The sequence below is a fragment of the Vulpes vulpes genome, chromosome 12 (assembly GCF_048418805.1).
Source record: "Vulpes vulpes isolate BD-2025 chromosome 12, VulVul3, whole genome shotgun sequence".
NCBI classification, from domain to species: Eukaryota; Metazoa; Chordata; class Mammalia; order Carnivora; family Canidae; genus Vulpes; species Vulpes vulpes.
Window position 1 is genome coordinate 7,868,316 of NC_132791.1, and position 27,850 is coordinate 7,896,165.

Genomic DNA, 27,850 nt, shown 5'->3' on the forward strand with positions numbered 1-27,850 from the left:
TCCATTGTAAATATATGTTCTGTTTTTTCTTTTTTTTGGCTTTTATTTATTTATTTGAGAGAGATATTCTTTTTTTTTTTTTTGGCTTTTATTTATTTATTTGAGAGAGAGAGCATGCACGCACACAAGCTGGGGAAGAGGCAGAGGAAGAGGGAGAAGCAGACTCACTGCTGAATAAGGAGCTTGATGTGGGGCTCAATCCCAGGACCCTGGGATCATAACCTGAGCTGAAGGCATACTCTTAAGTAACTGAGCCACTCAGGATCCTCATGCCATATCTTCTTTATCTAGTCATCAGTGGATGGACACTTGGGCTGCTTCCATAATTTGGCTATTGTAGATAATGCTGCTATAAACATACAGTGATCAACCATTCTCTGCATTACTCAGTGCTTATCATAAGAAGTGCACTCTTCAATCCCCATCAGCTATTTCAGCCTCCCTCCCCCACCCTGGCACCTCCCCTCTGATAACCATCAGTTTGTTCTGTATAGTTACGAGTCTGTTTCTTGGTTTGTATCCCTTTCTCTCTCTTTTCCCCCCCTTTGCTCATGTTTTGTTTCTTAAATTCCACATATGAGTGAAATCATATGGTATTTGTCTTTCTCTGACTGACCTATTTCACTTAGCATTATACTCTCTAGCTCCATCCAAGTCGTGACAAATGGCAAGATTTCATTCTTTTTTATGGCCGAGTAATATTCCAGTGTGTGTGTGTGTGTGTGTGTGTGTGCACATGCACACCACATCTTCTTTATCCATTCATCAGTTGATGGACACTTAGGCTGCTTCCATAGTTCGGCTATTATAAATAATGCAATAAACATAGGGATGCATGTATCCCTTTGAATTAGTGTTTTTGTATTTTTTGGGTAAATACCCAGTAGTATGATTACTGGATCATGAGTAGTCCATTTTTTACTTTTTGAGGAACCTCCATATTGTTTTCCATAGTAGCTGCACCAGTGTGCATTCCTTTTTCTTCACATCCTCACCGACACCTGTTATTTCTTGTGTTGTTGATTTTAGTCAATCTGACAGATGTGATGTGATATCTCATTGTAGTTTTGATTTGCATTTCCCTGATGATAAGTGATGATGCACATCTTTTTATGTGTCTGTTGGCCATCTGTATGTCTTCTTTGTAGAAATGTCTGTTCGTGTCTTCTGCCCATTTTTTATTTGGATTATTTGGTTTTGGGGTGTTAAGTTTTATAAGGTCTTTACATATTTTGGATACTAACCTTTTACTGGATATGTCATTTGCAAAGGTTGCCTTTTAGTTTTGTTGATTGTTTCCTTCTCTGTGAAGAGGCTTTTAATTTTGATGTTGTCTCAGTAGTTTATTTTTTGCTTTTGTTTCTCTTGTGTCTGGAAAGATATTTATTTATTTATTTATTTTTAATTTTTTATTTATTTATGATAGTCACAGAGAGAGAGAGAGAGGCAGAGACACAGGCAGAGGGAGAAGCAGGCTCCATGCACCGGGAGCCTGACGTGGGATTCGATCCTGGGTCTCCAGGATCGTGCCCTGGGCCAAAGGCAGGCGCTAAACCGCTGCGCCACCCAGGGATCCCTGGAAAGATATTTAGAAAAAAAAGTTGCTACAGCCAATGTCAAAAAGGTTGCTGCCTGTGTTCTCCTGTGGGATTTTGATGGTTTCATGTCTCATATTTAGGTCTTTTATCCATTTTGTAAGAGTATATTCATTTATTCATGAGAGATACAGAGAGAGGAAGAGACATAGGCAGAGGGAGAGGCAGACTCCCTGAGGGGAGCCCAATGTGGCACTCGATCCCAGAACCCTGGGATCATGCCCTGAACCAAAGGCAGATGCTCAACCACTGAGCATCTGGTGCCTGCCCCCTTTCATCATTTTGAATTTATATTTGTGTGTGGTGTAATAAAGTGGTCCAGTTTTTTTTCTTTTACATGTTGCTGTCCAGTTTTTCCAACACAGTTTATTGAAAAGACTGTCCTTTTCCCATTGTATATTCTTTCCACCTTTGTCAAAGATTAATTGACCACATAATTGCAGGTTTAATTCTGAGTTTTCTATTCTGTTACATTGATCTCTGTGTCCACTTTTGGCCAATACCATAGTGTTTTGATTACTACAGTTTTGTAATAAAACTTGAAGTCTGGAATTTTGATGTCTCCAGCTTTGCTTTTCTTTTTCAAGACTGCTTTGGCTATTCAGAGTCTTTTTTGTGGTTCCACACCAAATTTTAGAACTGTTTGTCCTAGTTCTGTGAAAACTGCTGTTGGTATTTTGATAGGGGTTACATTAAATCTGTAGTTTGCTTTGGGTGGTGTGGACATTTTAACAATATTTGTTCTTCCAATTCATGAGCATGGAATGTTTTTTCATTTCTTTGTGTCATCTTCCATTTTTTTCATCAGTGTTTTATAGTTTTCAGAGTATAAGTCTTTCACTTCTTTGGCTAGATTTATTCCTAGGTATCTGGTTATTTTTGGTGCAATTATAAATAGGACTGGTTTCTTAATTTCTTTTTCTGCTGCTTCATTATTGGTGTATAAAAGTGAAACTGATTTCCGTATGTTGATTTTGAATCCTGCAACTTTACTGATTCATTTATCAGTTCTAGCAGTTTGTCTGTGAAGTCTTTAGGATTTTATATATATAGTATTATGCCATCTGCAGATAGCGAAAGTTTTACTTCTTTTCTACCAGTTTGGACACCTTAAAAATATTTCTTTTTGTTGTCTGATTGCTGTGGCTAGGACTTCCAGCATTTTGTTGAATAAAAGTGTTGAGAGTAGATTATCCTTGTCCTGTTCCTAACCTCAGTAGATAGGCTCTCAATGTTTCCCTGTTAAGGGTAATATTAGCTGTGAGTTTTTCATATAAGGCCTTTATTATGTTGAGGTATGTTCCCTCTAGACCATTGTTGAGGATTTTTATCATGAATGGATGTTGTATTTGTCATATGCTTTTCCTACATCTGTTGAAATGATCATATGATTCTTATCCTTTCTCTTTTTAATGTGATGTATCTCATTGATTGATTTGTGAATATTGAACCACGCTTGTACCCTGGAAATAAATCCCACTTAATCGTGATGAATTATTTTTTTAATGAACTGTTGGATTCAGTTTGCTAGTATTTGGTTGAGGATTTTTGCATCCATGTTCATCAGAGATATTGGCCTATATTTTTCTTTTTTTAGTAGTCTCTTTATCCAGTTTTGGTATCAGGATAATGCTAGCCTCCTAGAATGAATTTAGAACTTTTCCTTCCTTTTCTACTTTTTGGAAGAGTTAGAAAAGAATAGGCATTACTTTGTCTTTAAATGTTTGGTAGAAGTAAAAAAATAAATAAATGTTTGGTAGAATTTGTCTATAAAGCCATCTGGTCCAGGACTTTTGTTTTTTGGGAGCTTTTTGATTACTGATTCAATTTTTTTGGGTGGTTATTGGTCTGTTCAAATTTTCTTTTTATTCTTGCTTCAAGATGTGGTAGTTTACATATTTCTAGGAATTTATAATTTCTTTTAAGTTGTCCAGTTTATTGGTGTATAGTTTTTCATGATATTCTCTTCCAACTATTTGTGTTTCTGTAGTGTTGGTTGATATTTCTCCTCTCTCATTTGTGATTTTATTTAAGTTATCTCTCTCTTTTTTATGTTGAGAAATCTGGCTAGAGGTTTATCAGTTTTGTTTTGTTTTCAGAGAATCAGCTCCTGGTTTCATTGATCTGTCCTATTTTTTTTAAAGATTTTATTTATTTATTCATGAGAGACAGAGAGAGAGAGGCAGAGACACAGGCAGAGGGAGAAGCAGGCTCCACGTAGGAAGCCTGACGTGGTACTCGATCCCGGGTCTCCAGGATCACACCCTGGGACGAAGGCAAGCGCTAAACCGCTGAACCACCCAGGGATCCCCTGTCTTATTGTTTTTATTTTCATTTCTATATCATTTATCTCCACTCTCATCTTTATTGCTTTAATTTAAAAAGTATTTTTTAGAGAGATAGAGCAAGAGAGTGAGAGAGAGAGAGAAAGAGAGAGAGAGAGAGAGAGAGAGAGAGAGAGAAAGAGCGTGCATGAGCAGCAGGAGGGGCAGAGGAAGAGGAGGAGAGAGAATCTTAAGCAGGATCCATGCTGAGCATGGAGCCCAACAAGGGTTTCAGTCTCACACCTTAAGATCATGATCTGAGCCAAAAGCAAGAGTCAGACACTTCACCAACTGAGCCACCCAGGCGCCATGTGCGCTCATCTTTACTTCATTCCTTCTGCTGGTTTCAAGTTTCATTTTTCTTTTTCTAGCTCTTTTAGATGTAAGGTTACGTTGTTTATGTGAGGTTTTTCTTGCTTTTTGAAGTAGGTCTGTATTGCTATAAACTCTCAGAATTGCTTTGGCTGCATCCCAAAGGTTTTGGACCTTTGTGCTTTTATTTTCACTTGTTTCCATGTACTATTTAATTTTTCTTTTATTTCTTCGTTGGCCCATTTATTGTTTAGCAGTATGTTATTTAACCTCCATGCATTTATGTTCTTTCCAGATTTTTTCTTATGATTGGCTTCTAGTTTCATTGCATTGTGGTCAGAAAAGATGCATGGTATGACTTCAATGTTTTTAAATTTGTTGAGGCAGGTTATGTGGCCTAATATGTCATTTATTCTGGAGAATGTTACTGTGCACTTGCAAAGAATGTGTATTCTGTTGTTTTTAGGATGGAATGTTCTGAATATATCTGTCAAATACTTCTGTTCCATTGTGTCAATCAAAACCACTGTTTCCTTGTTGATTTTCTGGATAGAGGATCTGTCCATTGATGTAAGTGGGATGTTAAAGTTCTTTACTATTATTGTATTATTATTGACTAGTTCTTTTATGTCTGTTAGTAACTGTTTCATGTATTTGGGTGCTCTTATGTCGGGTTCATAAATATAATTTTTAATTGTCTTGTTGGATTGTCCCTTTTATTATTATATAGTGTCCTTCTTTGTCTCATATTATAATCTTTGTTTTAAAAGTCCATTTTGTCTGATATAAGTCTGTCTGATATAATCTTTGTTTTAAAAGTCCATTTTGTCTGATATACTCTGGCTTTCTTTTGACATCCATTTGCATGATGTTTCTCCATCCTTTTGCTTTCAATCTGCAGGTGTCTTTAGGTCTGAAATGAATATCTTGTAGGCAGCATATAGATGGGATTTTTAAAAAATAATTCTGTCACCCTGTATCTTTTGATTGGATTGTGTAGTTCATTTACATTCAAAGAAATTATTGATAGATATGTATTTATTGCCATTTTATTATTTTTGTTGTTTCTGAAGTTTTTCTTTGATAACTTTCTTCTCTCTCTCTCTCTGCTGGTTTTCTTTAGTAATATATTTGGATTTCTTTCTCTGTATTCTTTTCATGTTTATTATGGTTTTTTGATATATGGTTACCATTCAGTTTGTACATAATGTCTTCTGCATATAACAGTCTATATTAACTTGATGGTTGCTTAAGTTTGAGCCCAGTCTTCTTTCCTCCCGTGTTTTAGATATATGTTATTATATATCATATTCTTTATTTTGTGAGTTCCTTGACTGATTTTTTAATAGAAATATTCATTTTTACTGCTTTTATGTTTCCTACCTTTATACTATCACTTTTGGTCTCCTTTCCACTCGGAGAATCCCCTTTAATATTTCTTGCAGGGCTGGCTTAGTGTTCACAAACTCCTTTAGTTTTGTTTGTCTGGGAACCTCTTTATCTCTCTTTCTGTTTTGAATGATAGCCTTGCTGGATAGAGTGTTTTTTGCTGCAGACTTTTCTCACTCAGAATTTTGAATATATCATGCCATTTTCTGCTGCCTTTTAAAATTTCTGTTGAAAAATCTCCTTCAGCCTTATGAGTTTTCCCTTCTAAGTTACTGTCTACTTTTTTCTTGCTGCCTTAAATTTTTTTTTTCTTTTTCACTATATTTTGTCTTTTAATTACAATATGTCTTGGTGTGGGTCTGCCTTTGTTGGTGTCAACTGGAGTTCTCTGTGCCTCCTGGATCTGGATATTTGTTTCCTTCCCCAGTATAGGGAATTTTTCAGTTATTAGTTCTTTTCTTTTCTTTTTTCTTTCCTCTTCCCTTTTCTTTTTCTTAAAAGATTTTAACATTTATTTATGTGAGAGAGGTAGAGTAAGCAAGAGAGAGAGCATAAGGGACAGAAGGAGAAGCAGACTCCCTGCTGAGCAGGGAGCTCAATGCAGGACTCAGTCCCAGGACCCTGGGATCATGACCCAAGCCAAAGGCAGACACTTGACTGAGTGAGCTACCCAGGCACCCCCAGTTATTATTTCTTCAAATAAATTCTCTGTCCTCTTTTCTTTTTTCTTTTCTTGGAACTTCTATAACACAAATGTCATTATGTATGATGGAGTTATTGAGTTCCCTAAGTCTGTTCCCGTTTTGCATAATTCTTTTTTCTATCTTTTGTTCAGTTTGATTACTTCCCATTACTCTGTCTTCTAGGTCACTAATTCATCCCTTTGTTTCTTCCATTCTGCTCCTCATTTCAAGTGTGTCTCTCATTTTGTTTATTGAGCCCTTTATCTCTGCTATGTTATTCCTTATCTCCATCTTAGCGTCTCACTCATGTCTTCCACTCTTCTCAGGTCCAGTGAGTATCCTTATGATCATTGCTTTAAATTCTCTATAAGGCATGTTACTTATATCTGTTTTGCTTAGATATCTCGCTGTGGCCTTGTCCTGTCCTTTGTTGGGGGTAAATTTCTCTATCTCCTCATTTTGTCTGCCTCTCTGTGTTTGTATCTTTGTTTTAAGAAAGTCAGCTATGTCATCTATTCTTGAAAATAGTGACTTTATGAAGAAGTCTTGGAGTACCCTACAGTGCCATGTCCCCTGTTCACCAAGACCTGGCACTACAGGAGAGTATCCTATGTGTGTTGCTATGTGTGTAGATTGCTGTTGTGTCTGAGTCACTTTTCCTTTTAGTGCAGTTGTCTACACTGACTCTCTGCCTGTTGTGGGCTGTGTTTGTTCTCTGTAGTGTTAGAGGGACCCAGGCAGGGTAAGCATGCCTGCCAGGGAACTTGAAAGTGGGTGGTGGTGGTAGCAAATTTGTTATGCATTGTTATCCTATACTGGATTTTCTGAAGTGCTGTGGTAGCTGGGGGCAGGAGGCTGGGTGTAGCATGCATCAGTGGTTGGGTGGAGCATGTGAAGGCAGCTGTGCATGGTGCTCTGTAGTAGTTGGGCCATGCATGGCAGCTGGGTGCTGCACCTTTTTATTGTAATTTATTTGTTGTTTTAGTTTCCTATTGCTAGTATGACAAATTACTGCAAATTTAGTGACTTAAAAATAATGTGAATTCATTATATTTCTGGAGGTCAGAAATCTGAATCAGTTCTGTTGTGTTAAAAGTATGGTGGCAGCAGGCCTGTATTTATTCCGGAGGCTAGAGAAGGGAATCCATTTTGTTGTCCTTTCCAATTTCTAGATCTTACCTACATTTCTTGGCTTGTGGGACCTATCCTCCATTTCTGAAGCTCCTTGACTTAATTGCCCCTTTTGTCCTTAAATCGCTCTCTAACTCTGATCTTTTTGTCTCTTATAAGGAGTGTGATCTCTACATTAGGCTCATCTAGATAATTCTGGATAATCTCCCTGCCTTCATCACAATACAAAGTCCTTCTGCCATATAAGGTAACATGGTCACAGATGGATATGGACATTTTGGGGGGTCTGTTTTCAGTATACCATACTTGTTCTTGCAGATACATCAACAAGTACTAATTTTTCTATGTTCTTGTATTTGGGTATACTTTGCCAAAGTCCTATTATTTGTATTTGTTTTTCTGTTGTTTACAAACTATTTTTTTTTTCCAGTAGATTCCATTAGATTTACTGACAGTGGCATCATTTGTTCCCTTTCTTCCTGGTACTTATAGTTCTTTTGTTCTTGTCTCTTTCCATGTTGTCTAGAATCTTCTAGTTAATGCTAAATAATAGCTGTGAGACCATGCATCATTGTATTGTTCTCAACTTTATTAGAAATTGCCTCATTGTTTTACTACCCATGATTAGTTTGGCATAGTGTATTTAGTAATTGCTCATTCTGTCCTTGCATAGTTTGGGCATTGTGGTTTATCTAGTCATCTTGAATAAATTGGGCAATTCTCTACCTTTTCATATGGTCTGTAACTGTTTATTTTATTTATCTATCTGCTTATCTATCTATTTATTTATTTTCCACCACCCCTCCCCTGGAACTATTTAAATAGTATTGAGGTTATTGGTTTTTGAAAATTTCATAAACATAAGGGTCTTTGGACCACTGCTACTTATCTCTAAAACCTTCTATATCCAATAGTGAGTTGCATTCTTCTGAATCACCTGTACTTTCTTATCTACTCTGTCTTACAGCATTTGAAGTTATAGCTTGTGACCTGTGGAACAGGTTTCCTCTGGCAAAGCTGCCCAATCCATAAAGAAAGGTCACGTCTACCAATGTGGCTTCATTCACAGGAACCTGTCAGGCCAGGGGCTTACACAATAAAGGCTTGGCTCCTATGAGACTTTCTTTTTTCATGTGCTTTGGGAGTTGTCTTTTTCACTTATTAATCATTGCCATGTTGCTATGAAACTCTTTTTTTTTTTTTGAAAGATTTTATTTATTTATTTACTTACTTATTGGAGAGAGAGAGAGAAGTTGAGTGGGAGGAGGAGCAGAAGGAGAGAATTTCTAGCAGCCTCTCTACTGAGTGTGGAGCCTGATGTGGGGCTTGATCTCACAACCCTGAAATCATAACCTGAGTGGAAATCAAGAGTCAGATGCTCAACTGACTGACCTACCCAGGCACCCCTCCTGTGAAACTCTGAGAAGCAAATCTTTTTCAGTTCTTCAAAGAGCACTTCTCAATTCTCTGCTGAGGTATTACTCCCAGCTCAGAATTTGAAACTGATACTTATTTGTATAAATGAGGCCCAAAGCCAAGCTGCAGTCTTAGGTTAATAAACTAGGGGAGTTTGCAGTGATTGAATTTAAGATGGATCCTCTGAGCATCTTTTAATTTAATCATGGTTGAGTTTACATAAATATAAAAGTGCTGCTACCACTAATTTCTAAATTAAAGTAATGCTGAAATCATCCTAATATATAACTTGATTAAAACATAATATTTTGGGGCAGCATCTGGGTGGCATAGTTGGTTAAGCATCCAACTCTTGGTTTTGGCTCAGGTCATGATCTCAGGGGCCTGGGATCTAGCCCCTTATTGGGCTCTGTGCTCAGTGTGGAGTCTGCCTAAAAGACTCTCTCTCCCTCTCCTTCTGCCCACCCTCCACCCACACAAGTTCTCTCTCCCTCTTTCAAATAAATAAATTTTATTTAAGGTAGTATTTTTTCTTTTTTTTAATTGAAGTTCAATTTGCCAACATATAGTATAACACCCAGTGCTCATCCCATCAAGTGTCCTCCTCAGTGCCCACCACCCAGTTATCCCATCCCCCTGCCCACCTCCCTTTCCACTACCCTTTTCTTAAAAAATATTTTATTTTTAAAGTAATCCCTATACCCAACATGGGCCTCTGACTCACAATCCCAAAATCAAGAATTGCATGCTCTATAGATGGTAATATTTTCATGTACAGTGTAAGTTGATTTCTCTTTCTTTCCCCCCTGCAGTAAAACAGATCATCAGTAACATTTCAATATTTAATGAAACCTGCTTGAGATGGAGAAGTACAAAGACAGCTGATATAGAGGAGATGTATTCAGTAAGTTACTAAGTTATTCTATGTATAGATGTTGTCTAGTGTGGGAGGTTTAAAAATACATCAGCAAACTTAAACATCTACTTACATAGCTGTTATTATCAATGGCAGATTGATAGCAAGAATTGCAAGACAAAGCAAGAGAATGGACACTCGTCCTACATATTTTTTTTTTTCATCCTACATATTTGAAGAAAGACCTTGGGGATGGCTGAGTAAGCTGTGAGAGTTTCTTTGTGCACATGGCCTATGCAGAGTTGATGCTCACACAGTACCCATGGGAGGAACCCATGGCTTTTGCCTGTGTGTGTCTCCTCACACCAGTGTCTCTGACCAGGGTCTGGACATGTTGTCTAGAGAGTCAAGGAGAACTTTTGTAGCTATTGTGGTTGTGAGTAAGAAAGGAAAAGGCCATGGGATGAGCTGGTATTAGAAAAAATTAAGTGGGCAGAAAAGTATGTCTATTGGCTCAGGTGCTGGGATGTTACAGGGAAGTGTCGGGAATGTCAGACGGGAGCAGCAGAGGAGAAAAGCCCTGCCGAGATTCTACCAGGCCAGCTCGGAGTGCCCTCATTCAGGTCCTGCTTTGGAGAAGCCTTAGTTCAGATTCTTCGTCTTCTCTCTAGGAAAATGTTCTGTGGCCTTGTGCTCTTGCAGCTTTGCCAAGAGACTTTGACATTGTTAATTGTACATGTGAGAACAAGAAGGAGAAAATTGTTTGTACTGGGGCCTCAGCCTTTTGGACATTTTGATTTAAAGACATTTTTATTATCCTCATAGATCGTAATGACAGTGTGGATGGTATTACAACTCTAATATTTGCTCACTGTTCTTTTTTCACTTTTCGAAGGAACTTGAGAGTTGAGAGCAAGTTTGCTCATGAGAAAGCTCCTTCCGAGCCAGCCATTCACCTAGTGAACTTTCCTGTGTTTCAGTTCCACATTCAAGGCCAGAGATGGTATCAGAAGGAATTTGCCCAGGAAATGACCTTTAATATCACTGCCAGCAGCCAGACTCCTGAGATGTGCTTGGACCTATGTCCGGGCACCAACTACAGTGTCAGCATCCAGGCTTTGTCTTCCGAACGTCCTGTGGTCCTCTTTCTGACAACCCAGATTTCAGGTAAATCTTGAATGGCAGCATTTGTATGAACAAAGTCACCAGAGAGCCATAGACGGGCCCGGATCAAGAGGAACAGGTTTGCTTCCTATGGTTATAGAGTGGACTTTAAGAGCAAGAGAAGAAGGTCATGGAACTGGGGAAGGACCCTAAAGGTGCTGTAGTTATGACTGGCATGTTTTCCTTTCTAAAAAGATAGTTTTTTGTTTTTGCCTTTTTTTTTTTTAAAGATTTTATTTATGAGAGACACAGAGAGAGAGGCAGAGACATATGTAGAGAGAGACACAGGCTTCCCGTGGCAAGCCCAATGTGGGACTCAGTCCCAGGACCCTGGGATCATGACCTGAGCCAAAGGCAGATGCTCAACCACTGAGCCGCCACCCAGGTGCCCCCACTAAAAAGATAGTTGAGACAAAATATTAACACGAATTAAATCTGGCTAGCGTGTACAGGAGCGCTGGTTACAGTCCTTTGGGATCTTTGAAATATTTCATACCTGAAAGGAATTTTTCCACATTACTGTTTGACAGTCTTGTGTCATTGGCATTTTGTCACAGGGGCCTCAAGAGTCGGTTATTCTCAGGGAAGAGTGATTGGCAGTCGTGCTTCGGTCCCCCAGTGAATTCACCCCCCCACTCATTTTCTGTCTCTCCTCACATCTGGGATATTCCCCCCGCCCTGACCCTCCCCCCACACTCTGAGCTAATACTCTGAGTATTAGCTTCTTGTTTCTCACTTCACAGAACAATTAGAAGTAATGGGGGGTGGGGAGGGATTTGCCTCTCCCACGTCTCCCAAGGCTACCCACACACAGGGCTGCGTCTTCTGTCTTCGCTCCTGTCCCCACTTCTAAGGTGACCACCACCCTCAGGGGCATTGGATCCCATCCTTTCCTCCCTATTCATCGTGCCCCTCCCCCCCAATGGAGAAAGGGTCCCAACACTGCATGAGCATGTTGTAGTCTCCTTTTTGAAAATGAAAACAAAGAAACCAGAAACTTCCTTTGATCCCACATTCCCTCCAGCTACTTCCATGGCATCCCTTTTACAGTAAAACTTCTTAAAAGAAGCGTCTGTTATGTAGGCTCCACATGCCAACTTCCTGCTTCCCCTTTCACTGGTTCCAATCCGGAGGCAGTTGTCCTGTCCACACTGCTCTCCTGAAAGTGTCTCAGTGTATCTGAGTTTTCCCCCCACATCATCTGACATCCCCTCCTTCGCCAGACACTTTTTCTCTTGGCTTTTGGGCCTCCTGCCTTGCTACTCCTTCTCAGGCCTCTTTGCTGGCTCCATCCACTTTTAGTAATGCCCTCTCTGCCTGCTCCTGTTCCTTTATCGTTATGTACCCCTTCCTCCTGTACCACTCTCGTGGCTGTAAACATTGCCTTTCTGCTGAGGATTCCCAACGATGGATCCTGGTCCCAGACTTTTTTTTTTTTTTTTTTTCTTGCAGTACTTTTATTTGAAGGCTTTGTCAAAACTACAGCCTTTCACGAAGTATTCTGAGAAGGGAGAGGCAGAAAGGAGGAGCATGGGAGAAAGCTAACGTGTCTGCTCTACTAGCTCACGTTCGGGTTTTTTTTTTTTTTTTTTTAACATTCATTTAAATGATATATTTGAAGCTGAAAGTGCTGTCACAGGATAGGCGTTTGCCTTTGCATCTCCCACACAAATCTTGATGATGGGGCCTTTTGGGGTCAACGTGGCGGAGTTTTACTGTGCAGGAGCATCTAGTCTGTTTACAGCTTTGGCAGGTGATATCCTCCACCCGGAGGATATCCACTCTCCCCTGAGTTCCACGCTCATATATGCGGTCATCTTTTAAACATCTCTTAATCATCTCTTGACCACTCAATAGTCAAGTCCAAGAGGATTTTGATTTCTCAACTCTTCTCTCACCTCCAAAGCCATTTCCCACCCAGGCTTCTCTGCCCTGGTTATCGGCATTCCTCTTCACTAGTTGCCCAGGCCAGAAAGAGTCTACCCCTCCCCACCGACTCCTAATCCATCAATAAGCCCCGTTGGCTGCTTTCTAAAATGTATCCTGAACTCAGCTACTCCCCACCCTCACCTTCACCACAAAGCAGCCTTATCCAAGCCAGCCACCTCTGGCTTGGACTTCTACAGTAGCTTTCTTACTGGTCTTTCTGCTTTCACGAGTGCCTGTCGGTCTCCTGCTCCGCATCCCCACCTCTATATTACGATGAAGACCATAACTTTAAAAAGATCACTCAGGACTCAGAGTGATTTTTTATTATTTTTAAAAAAGATTTATTTATTTATTCATCAGAGACACAGAGAGAGAGAGAAGCAGAGACACAGGCAGAGGAAGAAACAGGCTCCCTGCGGGGAGCCCAATGCAAGACTCGATCCCTGATCCCAGGATCAGGCCCTGAGCCGAAGGCAGACACTCAACCCCTGAACCACCCAGGTGTCCCCTCAGAGTGATTTTTTAAAAAATGCATTGGAGAACATGTCATCCCCAGCTGAAAACTGTCCAGTGAGTCTGCATTGGTCTTAGAATAGGATTCAGTTTCCTCACCCCCACCTTCCTCACTGACTTCATCTCTACTCTCCTCTTTTCTCGCTAAGCATCTGTCCTCTGTACCCTCCTTGCTGTTCCTCAGAGGGGTCAAACCTGTTTGCGCATCGATGCCTTTCCATCCACCCTTTACCTTTTCTGGGGAATATCATGCACGTGGCTTCTTAATAATCATCCAGGTCTCTGCTCAGATGTCATTACCTTGGAGGAGCTCTCCCTGCCAGTCCTTTCAAATAACCTCCATCTCCCACCACCACTCTCTATCCACTTATCCTGCCTGGATTTCATCACAGAACTTGCTTTCAGAACTTGTTTTGTTTGTTTGTTTGTTTGTTTTTTTACTTTACTTGTTTATTTTCTTTCACCCCTGTGAAAATAGGAGGTTCTCAAAGGCAGAGATGTAAAGACAGTGCTGGCATGTAGCACAACAAACCCTGAATGGCCCCCGGATGGTATTGGTATCGAGGGGATGCCTGGTTAGTTAAGGAAAGCTTTCAAACGAAAAAAATTCAACTTTCGGGCTGGAAAGAGAAGTAATGTTCGATTGGGTGTTCCTCCCTCTGGTGCGACTTATTCAGATGAAAAGCTGTTTAGTTTCCTGCCCTTTGGTCCTTGCTGTATCTTGGATGGTCTGCATTGCTGATTCAAATTAGTATATCGTATTTCTTGAGTTGGGGAGGGGAATTTCTTCTTGAGACACAAATTTCTACCTTGTTTTGCAGGCTAAATGTAGCCTAGTAGCCCAAGAGCCGTGTGCTCATGGCCACCAGGGGGCACTGTTGAGCCGTTTAAGTCCATTGAGACCCTTAGCTAAGCTATGAGACGATGGCTGCTTATGTTCCAACTCAACCCTACTTTAAAGATTTTGAAATTTTAAAAAAAGTGTGAAAATTCAAGTTGAAAGATCAAGCGGGTCTTCCAAAAGGGTAAAAACCAACCAACTAATCAACAAAACCACCCAAGCCCTCTCTTTCATTAAGAGGGGAGAAAAAGAGAGCCTTGAGTGTTGATAGGAGGAGGTATTCATTTGAGGAATATAAAAAATAGTGAAAGGGATTAAAGGGCAAAAGAGAGAAAATGAGTGGGAAATATCAGAGAGGGTGACAGCACATGAGAGACTCCTAACTCTGGGAAACGAACAAGGGGTGGTGGAAAGGGAGGTTTGAGGAGGGTTGGGGGTGACTGGATGACGGGCACTGATGGGGGACGCCTTGCAGGATGAGCACTGGGTGATCTGCTATATGTTGGCAAATCGAACTCCAATAAAAAAGAAAAAAAGAAGGAGGCATGCCTGATTGCCTAAGAAATGGCTTTGTTTCAGTAAAATCATGAACTTTTGAATTTTACCAGAAATGTGAGGCAAGGGATTTGGGTCTGGAAAACACAGCAGCTGATTTCCCAGAAGAAATGTGAATGGAATTTCCCTCCCGAATGTCTTAACATTAAACTAAAACTTACTGATGGGAACAGGATGAAGGCAAGTGCTTTAAATATGTCGCTGACCTCAGAGGAGGACGCAAGTTCGAGGCATGTTGAAGGACAGAGGCAAGTGTTGCAGTGAGATGGGGAGCGGAGCAGCTCAGAGGCGAGGGGGAGGCCAGATCCTTCTCCCAGAATTTCTACCCCAGGGCTGACAGGCTTCCTCAGGTAGGGCCCAGGGAGCTGACTTCTGACTCCTTCCAAAGAAGGCCACCACTTCTACGCCCTCGAGGGCAGAGGGAAGAGCAAACTTTCATCCTTGGTGTAGATCCAGGGTCAGAAGAGCTTTCACACGTGGGCTTATGCCATTTCCTAGCCAAGGCAGGAAGCTGGTTGGCAAAATTGTCTTCCTACAGGGAGCAGGAGAGGACCAGGGAGGGGAAAGTGTGTGTGTGTGTGTGTGTGTTTGGGGGGTGCAGAGAGACAAAGCAAATGTGTGCAGAACTGTCAAGCTAAACCGCTTGTGTACACAACACAGTCATCATTCGTGGTTGGGTATTTACGATAGAGCCAAGAATGCCGGAGGGGAAGAGGGAAGAAAAAATATCAAGGAAACCAGCCCTTCCCCACGTTCGCCTTCCACGCCGAGCCCTGGCTGCTGCCGCGGGGCACCTCCCCATCTCTGCCCCCATTCTCCAGAAGGGAAGGAGAATGTACTTTTTCAGATGCTCAGGAGAGCGGTTGAAAACACACGTGTGTCCCGAGCCTCCTAGTGGAGATGGGCCCAGTCAGGTGCCTGCGACTCCCCCAAGAACCGGGAGCCACAGCCTCCCCCTGAGGACCCCCTTGCCGTTGGATGCCCCCCCCCCCCCCCCCCCCCCGGGAAGGACCGTGCAGGCCCACATCTGTTGAGATCTTCTGCAGGAGGCTTCCCCTCCGGGGCTGGCGGCCCGCACACCATCCAAAGATCGTGCCCTCATGTGTCCTCCCAGCCCCCGTCTCCTTAGGCTGGTCGCAGGGAGTCCCTGACTCCCAGGGGCAGAAGCTGCGGTAGAGTTGGGACAGGGACTGACCTTCTCGTCCCAGCTGTTCCCTCTTCGTCGGGACTCTCTCAGAGTCTTTCAGGGTCACAGGTTTTTTGACACCTGCATAGGCCAGCAGGGAGGCACACCCGCCCTTCCAAGCCTCCATGGGCCACCTGGTGCTCTGATCCTCAGCCATCTCCCAACGGCTTTCTAGCAGCAAATCGAACCCCAAACCCCCAAGTGAATGGCTCTCGGGGATTGGATGGATGGATGGATCCCAGCTCCCCTCCCCGAAAGCAGCCACATCTGGGCCTGGGCCCCAGGAGACGAGATGATGCGCCACAGGAGAAAATGGGCTGGATACTGTTATTTGCTTGTATTAGGGTTGGTTTGCCAAAATATGAATGGGACCGTTTCTTTACATCATAAGCCTGAGAGCCAGAGTTTCTGTGTGTGTTGGGATTGGGAGGGGCATGACGTAATAACTTAACCCAGCAAATATTTATTGACTGGCTACGCACAAAGACCTTGCTAAGTGCTGAAGAGGGGACTTAAAGATGAAAGGAACATTGCCCCTTCTCCTTGGGAAGGCCGAGTCCATAACTTTGGTGACAGGGGAGACGTGGCCAGCCTTGTGATAGCTGATGATGACCCCCCTTTATGGGGTCAGCTGCCATTTTTTTTCTACTGCTGTCAATTTCGACTGGCCATGCCTTCAGCTGTGGCACGGTCCCTCTGGGGCGGTGCCAGGGATTAGAAAAGAAACATCACAGTGTCTTTACGTGTATTTTTGTGTGGGGGTTAATTCCTTGCATTTAACTCGAAGTTGATAGTAAAATTGGGACTTCTGTTAGTTTTAGTGCAGATACGATTTCCTACTTTGGGTTCTCTTTTGTTCATTTTGGTACGTTTTAGGGGATTTTAGCATGTTTTCATTTGTATTACCTCCTTTCTCTTATTGATTTTAATAGTTTGCCTACACTAATGATATTAATCTTTGGCTGTACCTATTATAATCCCCCCCCCCAGGCTATTTACTGTTTAGTTTCCTTGCCGATATTCTTCTTACATTTAGACATTTTAAATTTTCATGTAATCAATTCTATTGATTGTTTTATAGTTTCTGCCTCTGGTCATGCTAAGAAAAGCCTTCCCCACCCTGAAATTAGATCAATTCTTATTCTTTCATATTTTCTAATGCTGCTTCTTCTTCTTCTTCTTCTTTTTAATGTTAGCTCTGTGCCCAATGTGGGGCTTGAACTCAGGTCCCCCAAATCAAGAGTCACACACTCTACTGACTGAGCTAGCCATGTGCCCCTCTAATGCTTCCTCATAATTTTGCTTTTCACCTTTAAATTTAGACCCATTTGGAATTCATCTTGATGTATGGTATAAATTTACATGGTAATTTTTTCCCCCTACATGATAAGCCAGTTTCCCACCACATTTGGAACGACTGTCCATGTCATACACTATCTTCTCATTTGTTTGTTTGGGTCTCTTTCTAGGCTCTCTAGCTTTTTCCATTGCTTTGCCTGTCCTATGCTTGCACCTTACCATTTCAATTATTGTAACTTTATACTCTATATTTTTTTAACTTCATACTATATTAAAATATTTTGTAGGGCACGTTCTCCTTCAGTGCTTTTCTCCTTACTCTGCAGGGTTTTCACACTTGGCAGCCCCTATATATTCCTTTGTCATTTGCTTCTAGTAGAGGAATGGTAATGAGAGTCTCCCTTCTGCATCTTCCCCACTTCGAATATCCAGGGTGGAAGAGCTTCACTCTCCAGCTCAGACACAACCCATTTCTGGCCTTGGGTCTGATCTGGCTTAAATCAGTAATGAGGCTAATGGAAAGGAGAGCGCATCCGCCCAGGATACCATTTTGGGGAATGAGGAACACAACCTTGGAAAGAGATGGCTGGAAGTTAAAGTTATTTAACCTTGAAATGTGTTTAAGAACCAGCCTGCTGAAGTTCAGGCTTTTACATGAGAGAGAAAAAGGTGCCCTGTTTAAAATATAAGGTGGGGGGAGGTCCGAAAGCAGAAAGCAGTCTGGAAGTCACATGTTGATGGCATCAGCTGGATGGCAGTGGCACATTTAGGACGGCAGGCATGACACTAGCCACAGGCCGGGGTGGCCTTCCTGCCCGCCCCCCTCCATGGGCCTGCCTTCTGCATGCTGAGGGGAGCACTTTGTTCTGCTTATACCAAGGGCAATGAGAAGCGGGGTGGTTTTAAAAGGTTAGCCAAGAGATTAGAGGAACTAGAATTATTCATCTCGGAGAAGAGCAAAGAAAGGAAAAATTTAAAAAGCACCCGAGGAGGGGTTATCACACACACAGTGAACAGTGAATCTCCCTCTGGGCTGAAAACAGGAAGCGTGTGATAAAAACCACTTACTTTACTGCCACAGCAAAACATCACAAGCGAGAAGGCATTTCAGTGTTAGCGCGGAGGGCTGGGGGCAGAAATTCTCCGACTAGAAGGGAGGGGCCTGTCCCCCTGGGGGACCTGGTAGGGGCTTTTCAAACTTCACTGCCCTGTCCCCCTCACCGCTGCAGGAACCCGGGGGCTTCCTCTTGGGAACCACACCTCTCGGGAACAGCCTAGACCTCCAGCACCTCTTGTAAGATGTGGACTGCAAGCAGGGCCATTCCGCCACCTCCGGGGGTCCCTGGCAACCCCACAGGCCTGTGGAGGCCAGAATTTATGTGACCCGATCTGGCTGACTTTGGAAGAAATTCTAGACTTGGTACCATTTGAGAAAGCTACTGGGGGTTGTCTCTCTTCCATCCGGTATTAGATGCCTGGGCTTCCAGTGGTCGGCCCCGAGCCCTCCGCTCAGCTTGGGGGCATTTGTGCGGTCCCCCTGGGCAGCAGTGCCTCTCCTGCTGGGGACTGACTCCATGTCACCGCCAGTTGGCTCCTGCGTGGACCCGTCTCCTGCTGCCTGCCGGATAATTCCACAAGCATGTCGAACATAATCAGGCCTAGAAGTGAGCTGCTTCTGAACTTCTCCCCCAAACCTTGATGACTGATGTCACGACTGAGCCACCAACACCAAAGCCCAGATTCTTCCCCCTTCCTTGTCTGCCACCACATCCTGTTCTCTCTCCCCCCACGTGTCTCTCCCATCTGGCGACCTCTGCTCCATTCTCAATGCCATCACTTGCTTCAGACCTCAGATACCTAGACTTTGGGCAACCTGTCCTCTTGTTCTTAGTCGGTCCTCCAACCAGCTGTCTGAATTGTATTTCTACAATACACGTCAGCTGAGAATCTGTAAATGACTTAGTTCCAGGACGTCCGATCCGACCTGTACCCACACTTCCCAGTTTGGTGCGTGCCTCTCCCAGACTGGGACTCCACCTTTCAGCCAGGTATGGCCGCAGTTCTGTCTCTGCTGGCCCTCCACCTCCTGGCCCTGCATACGTGTATCTCTGCATTCAATGGTCTCACCAGCCCCTGCCCTTGGTCAGGTGTTCTTCCTCTGCGCTCCCACGACGCCCTGTGTTTAACTTGATCATAGCTCTAAGCGCCACGTGTTTATAAAACCGTCTCCACTATGAGACTTTGAACTCCTGGAAAGCAGAAACTGTGCCTTCCGTGGCTGCTTCTCCCAGCCTGCCATGGTACATGGTGTATAAAGGTGGCTAATAAATGTTGTTGCTTGGTGATGTATGATTAACATATTCGATAGAGCTTTTTCATTGAAGAATAATTGACATACAAATTGTATTAGTTTTAGGTATATGACATGATAATTTGATATTTATATACATTATGAAATGGGCACACGATAAGTCCAGTTACCATCTGTCACCACGCAGAGTTGTTAAAATACTATTGACTGTATTCTCTATGCTGTGTGTTATATCCCCGTGTCTTATTTATTTTGTAACGAGATTTAGCTCTTAATCCCTTTCTCTTATTTTGCCTACCGCCCTTCCCTTTGACAAGCATCATATTCGATAGTGTTTTAAAAACTATCTAGGCAAATAAATAAATAAATAAATAAATACATAAACTAGGCCATTAGGGGTGGCTCAGTCGGTTAAGTGTCTGACTTTTGATTTCAGCTCATGTCGTGAGATTGAGCCCTGCATCAGGCTCTGTACTGGGCCTGGAGCCTGCTTAAGATTTTCTCTTTCCTTCTCCCTCTGTCCCTCCTCCCACCAACCGCCCCCAAAAAACTATCTAGGAAGGTATAGGTTTTTATTTATTATAATTTGGATTGGGAATTTCTACCCCAAGTCTATTTTCTTATTTTTCAAAAATTTAAAAAACATTTTTATTTGAGAGAGAGAGAGAGAGAGAGAAGGAAGGAAGAGCACAAGCAGGGGGAGGGGCAGAGGGAGAGGGAGAAGTAGGTTCTCCCCTGAGCAGGGAGCCTGAAGTGTGGAGCTCCTTCCCAGGACTTATGGGATCATGTCCTGAGCCAAAGGCAGATGCTTAACCAACTAAGCCACCTAGGTGCCCCCCACAAGCTAAAGTACTGAGTGTTTCTTTTGGTCTCCTAGTCCTTAATTTTACTGTAGCAGATTTCAAGGCTACGGTTGGGTCGGGAGGGGGGGGGGGTTCATTCTTATTTATTTACTTATTTATTTAATTTAAATTCAATGAACATATAGTATATTATTAGTTTCAGAGGTAGAGCTCAGTGATTTATCAGTCTTATATGATACCCGAGGGGAGGGCATTCATATTATATTGTCTTTTTCTCTTCCTTTCTCCCTCTGTAGATCTCATTCACTTGATAGCAACATTGAAAAGATTATATGAGATGAGGCCCATGCAAGACACAGCTAGTGCATTTGGTTAGTGCCACCACCAACCAGAATGCCAGCCTGTGCATTCATACCATGAATGTAACTACCAGTTGCATTCATACAAAGTTGCACTAGAACACTTGGTGTCAACCAGTCACCTCCCAGTGGAGAGTCTATGTGGGAGATCTGGGTGCTGGGGAGAACAAAAGGAGGACAGAACAGTCTGTGATGGGAAAAGATCTAGAAGTCTGATATGCTGGTCTTCCCCACCAAATAGGAACCTGTCCAGCAAGTTAGCTGTAAGGCTTGCTCTGTGTACCCTCTGTCAGCATAGGGGCATCCCTTACTTTTCTTACAAAAAGTTTATTGTGGTCCAATATATAACGTAAAATGTACATTTTAACCATTTCCTGGCACCAAATTTATTGGCATGAAGTCCATTCACAATGTTGTAAACCATCATCACTGTCTATTTCTGGAAACTTTTCATCACACCAAACAGAAACTCTGTTGATCATTAAGCAACTAACTCCCCCTTGCCTACCCACCCCTCAGTCCTGAGAAACCTCTAACCTACTTCGGTTTCCATGAATTTGTCTATTCTAGATATTGCATATCAGAGGGGTCATACAATATTTGTCCTTTTAAGTCTGGCCTATTTCACTTAGCGTAATGTTTTCAAGATTCATCCATGTGGTAGCACAGTCAGAAAATGCTCATCGGGTCTTACACGAACACTTCCTCTTGATGGCCCCATGAGGACCACTTTCATTATGCTTCCATTGTTTCTAATCACACCCTTTTCCTCTTTTCAACCTGTTTTCAGAGCCTCCACTTCCGGAAGTAGACTTTGTCACGGTGCATGGAGGGCCTCTACCACGGCTGAGACTGAGGAAGGCCAAGGAGAAGAATGGACCTATCAGGTGGGTAGTGGCCCCTTTTCTGTGGATGTCCAGTGGTCCTCATGGAGAGTTTTGGGAACTTTGGTTTGATCGAGGAGGGGACTTCTCCCTAGATGCTGCGCCTTTTTTTTTTTTAAGATGTTATTTATTTATTTATTCATGAGAGACACAGAAGGGGGAGAGAGAGAGAGAGAGAGAGAGAGAGAGAGGCAAAGGGAGAAGCAGGCTCCATGCAGGGAGCCCGACATGAGACTCGATCCCGGGTCTCCAAGATCACGCCCTGGGCGAAGGCAGCGCTAAATCGCTGAGCCACCCGGGCTGCCCTCAGACTGGGCCTTTAATTCCAACCAGCATCCTTCCAAATGATAGAGAGACTTCTCAGGGGTAAAGACAAGCATTTAGGCAGCTTAGATCAATAAATTAAATCTATTCCTTTGGTCACCAGACAAGTGTTGATTGCATGTGACTTGTCAAGTATCATCCTTTGCGCTAACATCTTCATGTACATCTCTCAGTGATGGTGGATTGGAAACATCATTTCATTTACCAAAGGCAGAATATCTTTTTCTTTCTTTAAAGATGGTCTTTGGGCAGCTGTAGTGGCTTCCAAAAGGGCCATTTGGATAATTCTCTTAATTTGATCACATATTGAGCTATGGGCAAGATACTGTGTAGTTAATGACTGCTTCTGGGATTCCAGATAGTGTTAGGATGGAATTAATTCACCTGAGTTGAAGAACTACACTGTGTTCCCTTAAGCATTTTTATTTACAGGGTCATGCTTGGATTAGGAAAGCAGAATTACCCCCTTTTTTAGAAAGGAACGTGGAAGTTTCCCTGGAGAGATAAGCAACTTGCTCACAGGAATAAAGCAAGGACACGACAATAACCTTGCCTTCCTTGTCCTGACCTTCATTGCCTTACGTCATTCTTGACCTGTCAGTCTAATGACCCTTCAGTACATTCAGGGTGAAAATAAATGTGAGATATTACAAAATTATAAAAAAGAAAGTCTGGCTATATTATCTGTGGGTCCCCACCCACCTGCCCTCCCCTTTAAAAAAATTTTTAAGTAGGCTCCATGCCTGCATAGAGCCCAACATGGGGCTTGAGCCTATGACTGTGAGATCAAGACCTGAGCTAAGATCAGGGTCAGACACTTAACCATCCGAGCCACCCAAGCATCCCTATGTGTCCCTTTATAATGAAACTTAGGCTTTTCCTGTCTTTCCATTAGTTTAAGTGCAGTAAGTTCTCAAAGGTCTTTCCAGGCATGGACATTGCCTACATTGTTCTGCTTCTCGATTCCTGACCAGTTACTGGAAGGTGCTGTAATTCTGTTGCTATGAGGAGAACAGAAGGTATGATATCACCGCCCGAGAGAATTTGCAAGAGCAAATGTGATATGTAGGCCACATCATTACGTAAGGCAAAAAGAAAAGCCAAATGACAATCTATCCTTGTGGCTAATGTGCCCTCTAGTGCCTCCAAAACAGGAAGTGGAGATCTGTGAGTCATTCGAGGGAGGGTGGCGGTGAGAAAGAGGGGAGAAGTCTTTCCAGAACACTCATGTTCCAAACAGCCACAACTGCTTCCCTAACGTCATCAGGGTTAATTGCCAACAGGCACACGGGGCGGTTTCCTCTCCCTGACTACCTGGTTTGAGCTGAGGGAGCAGCTTTGCTGCCGTGTAAGACAGGCCTGAGTCTTTGTTGCGCATTGTTGGGGGTGAGGCAGTGGCTTGGGGCCCATGGTGGGATGGGGCCCTGGGACCAAAGCTCCCATCCTTAGCCTGGTGATCTCGGGTGAATGATGCAACCTGATCCTGGGCTGTCTTAATGCTAGTGTCTCCCATACTTGCCAACTTCTAGAAATCATCCAGAGTGCCTCATCAGTGGTACAAATTCTTCAACTCAGCTCCTGGAGATTTTGGTTCAGTAGGTCTGCGATGGGGGCTGGAAGTCTGTATAATTATCAAGCAACTCAGGTGATTATGATCACACTAACTGGGGGAGACTGCTTTATGCCCCAAGGATGGTGCCCCTGAATGTCCAGAACCAAAGCTGGGCCTTGATCTTGCACTGGAATACCACCGTCTACGTGGAAAGGCGAGATGGCTTTGAAGAGGAGCTCGTGGACAGCATTTACTCTCTTCCCTGCAGCCATGATTCACGGAGATGTCCTCACGTCGCCAGGAAAGCGTGTTGTCACAGGTGTTCCCTTGTAGGCAGTGGACGCTTAGTAAATGTCTCTTGGTGGCAGCGGCGGCAGCTCACCACCTGCAGGCTTTACCTTGTACCTTTTGTAGAAAGCTCTTTGCTCAAAAGTGAGCCCAGACTTTGTGGAAACCAGGGCCCTGGGGACACACAGGATGTTTGGGATGGAGACTTTCCAAGTCCGATACCTACTGTGGTGGGGGGCTCCCTTTTCTGCACCTAGTGACTCGTGGACTTTTAGGAAGCAGGAGATGGGGGCACCCTGAGTGGCTCAGTGGTTTAGTGCTGCCTTTGGCCTGGGGTGTGATCCTGGAGACCTGGGTTCAAGTCCCACATCAGACTTCTGTACGGAGCCTGCTTCTCCCTCTGCCTCTCTCTCTCTCTCTCTCTCTCTCTCTCTCTCTCTCTCTCTGCCTCTTGTGGATAAATAAATAAAATCTTAAAAAAAAAAAAAAAGAAGCAGGAGATGGGGCATTCGGAACCTGGAACAGGAAGTGTATATTTACTAGTAAAATAGATTATGTGGCCTCCTGGTTTGGAAATTACCCTAATCATATTGATACTGATGCATGTTTTTCCCTCTTCACTGAAATGTCAACTCAAAAAACATTAGTGGGGAGGCCGTCACAGCCAGAGAACTGGGTAAGGATTTGCAAGGATACAAGAGTAAGTCACTTAAATCCCTGCTATCAAGCCTGATAGAGAAAGCAGATGTTCAGACACGTGCTGTTCCAGAGGCAGGAGGGAAAGGATGGAAGGGAGGGGTTGAAAAAGAAGGCATGGGTCATCCTCTGAGGGGGGGGGGGGGGTTGTTGTTTTTGTTTGTTTGTTTTTTGTTTTTTGCTCTTACAGCTCCTTTCACTGCCAGTCTTTGTATTTGGCAGGATAAACAATAACCCAGCACGTGCACAAAGGGCTACTTGATGGCTGGTGTGCTTCTTCGTCCACGTTTAGGCAAGAGTTTCACCTCATCCCCATGACATTTTACCCCCCTGGCTATTTTAGGATATCGTCAGACTGGATTAATGCATGGTGACTTGGCACTCCTTGCTTCTCATTTATTTCACATGAACTTTGATGTGTGAACTGGAGGGCGATCACATGAGTTCTGTTTCAGGTTACCATGTGATTGGAGCCTTTTTTTTTTTTTTTTTTTCAGACTTAGGACATTAATGCTTCTCAGCAGCAGCCTCCATGTGACTGCTAAACCCTTTCCCCAGCTGGGCTTTATTCGCCCACGTGAAAACCAGTGATGAGTTCGGCTTTAGGCCATGGACACCCAGGGCAGCCATACGTGTAACAACTTCTCCCAGATAAAGAGGATTTGCTTGGCATCCGCAGCAGCTGGAAGTTGAGATCCCTCACGTCGTGTCATGGGGCATTAGCGCCGTAGGTCCAAACTGGAGTTCCAGAAGCTGTTGGAGCTGTCAGACTGTAAATCCCCTGGGGGGGGGGGGCAGGACTTTTTCTTGTCCAGTGTTATATATCTCCAGTGTCCAGAAAAGTGTTTATCTTATAGCAGGTGCTCAGTAAATATGAATAATTGAATGAACGAATCTCCCAAGCAAGGGTCTAATAGACATTTTCTTTTCTTTTTTCTAGTTCATATCAAGTGTTGGTGCTTCCCCTGGCCCTCCAAAGTACATTTTTTTGTGATTCTGAAGGGGCCACCTCATTCTTTAGCAACACTTCTGATGCTGAGGGATATGTGGCTGCAGAACTACTGGCCAAAGATGTTCCAGATGATGCCATGGAGATACCTATTGGAGACAGGCTGTACTATGGGAAGTACTATAACGCACCTTTGAGAAAAGGGAAAGATTACTGCATTATATTACGAATCACAAGTGAATGGAATAAGGTATTCTTCTTTAAGAAGTCGTGAATTCTCTATTTCCTTCTTCGTGTGAAATGTAAATGTTTGAACATGTGTTTCTGTGGTATTTGAGACGGACACTGCATGGGCTAACCACTAAAATGTGTCACACACCATTGCCTTTCTAAACGTTGGGCAGGTGAGACCTTTAAGGAGGTTGATGGTCTGAACTTCCCATGGAACCTGGTTAGATCTGTGCTTGGACTGACCTAGCGTTGGTTCTTCCTCTTAAGCTTCACAAACGCCCTCATCCTATTGCCCTGCTGACGTCTGAGTTGGAGAGGAACGTCTAGATGTCGCTCCTGCCAGCATGCTGCCTCCCCTCACTCTCTCGGAAGCAGGAAGGGGAGGCAGATGAACGTCAGCACTGCCCTATTTTCGGCTTCTGTGTCTTGCTCGGCCACACCCACCTCTCCTGATCCTTAGAAGCCTACATTATCCCAGTGGTTCTTTCATGAGACATAGGACCATATATTCATTGCATAATGAGTAGATATAGTGAGCTGGACAGGCAGAATGGCAAGAGCTGAATCAGTGAGTCAGGGGTGGAAGATCTGGAAGGACCGTTGTGATGGTTGCCCCAGGAGAACTCAGAGTATGAGATAAATTCGTATGGATTGGTAATGGAAACTAGAAACAGATTATATTACTTTTTTTTAACTTTTTATTTTATTTATTTATTCATGAGAGAGAGAGAGAGAGAGAAAGAGAGAGAGACAGAGACAGGCAGAGACACAGGCAGAGGGAGAAGCAGGCCCCATGCAGGGAGCCCGACGTGGGACTCGATCCTGGCACTCCAGGATCAGGCCCTGGGCTGAAGGCAGTGCTAAACCACTGAGCCACCCGGGCTGCCCCCAGATTATATTACTAATAATAGAAACATCTTTTGACTGATGAATTTGAGCCATCTTTAGTGTAAATTTGCTTGCTTGTTTATTTATTTATTTATGTTTATTTTTTTTTAGCGTGGGCTCCACACTGGGTGAGGAGCCCAGCACAGGGCTTGACCTCACAACCCTAAGATCAAGACCCGACTGAGCTGAGATTAAGAGTCAGATGCTTAGCTGACTGAGCCAGCCAGGTGCCTGCCTCACATATTTAAAACTGAGACGTACTCTATTAAATTCTGAGTAGGACACAAATCTAATGTACCTCTATCATGCTTGATACTAAACCAGCGATTACTTTTTTTCTCTTAAGATTTTATTTATTTGACAGAAAGAGAGCACAAACACGAGCAGGGGAGGGAGAGGGAGGAGCAGGCTCCCCACTGAGCAGGGAGCCTGACGTGGGGCTCAGTTCCAGAACCCGCAATCATGACCTGAGCTGAATGAAGGCAGATGCTCAACCGACTGAGCCACCCAGGTGCCCCAGCAGTGGTTACTTTTAAGAGTATGTACAAGTGGCAAAGAGATTCGGTAGCATTTTGTGACAATAATGTAGGAATTAAGAATTGGCAGGCTAAAGCCCACACTATATTTCCCTGAACTTGTTTAAAAGGTGTTTATGACGTAGACAGGCCTCCTTGCTAGAAGATTGCCTGGAGAGCCTGCCTTGGCATTTCTCGCCACAGACATAGCACTAGCAGTACAATGTGACTGCAGTTTAGAGCCTGCTCACAGAGCTGCTGTCCCAGATTGAGACTTTGGCCTAAGAGGAACATTAGTACACATGGGCTGCCATGATACAATGCCGTAGGCTGGGTGGTCTCAATCACAGAAATGCATTTCTCACAGCTTTGGAAATCGGGAAGTCCAAGATTAAGGTCCCAGCTGACCTGGTTCCTTGGTAAGGGCCCTCCTCTTGGCTTTCAGACAGCTGCCTTCTTGCTGTGTCCTCACCTGGTAGAAAGCATGCAATCTAGCCCTGGGCCATCATCTTCATCTTAGGGGAACACTAATCCCATCATGGAGTCCCCACCTTCATGACCTCATCTAAACCTAATTACCTTCCAAAGGCCCTAATCTCAAGTCCCACCATCTGTGGGGCTAGGGCTTCAAGATGTGAACTTTAGGTGACCCAGACATTCAAGCCATAACACAGGCAGTGAAGTGAGAGCTTAGGATAAGAATCCTAGTTTATAGTATAGGGAACTTTTCTGTAATGTCATTGATATCTCTTTTCTCATATAGCTTAGCAGAACACGTGCTTAGGCTTTAGGATGGTTAAGGAGACGAAGGGGTTTTGAAAACATTTATATTGGGACTTGCATTTTTGAATTGCAAT

General features: G+C 43.3%; 1 protein-coding gene across 2 annotated transcripts in view; it reads left to right on the forward strand.

Annotated features, from left to right (window-relative positions):
- The window catches only part of SUSD1 (sushi domain containing 1), a 130,042-nt gene that overhangs the window by 86,084 nt on the left and 16,108 nt on the right, over positions 1-27,850 (forward strand). For both annotated transcript variants that reach the window (XM_072727672.1, XM_072727673.1), the window contains exons 11-14: positions 9,663-9,754; positions 10,687-10,873; positions 21,457-21,553; positions 25,351-25,609. In XM_072727672.1, coding sequence (XP_072583773.1) covers positions 9,663-9,754; positions 10,687-10,873; positions 21,457-21,553; positions 25,351-25,609 — 635 coding nt within the window. The remainder of the gene's footprint in view (positions 1-9,662; positions 9,755-10,686; positions 10,874-21,456; positions 21,554-25,350; positions 25,610-27,850) is intronic.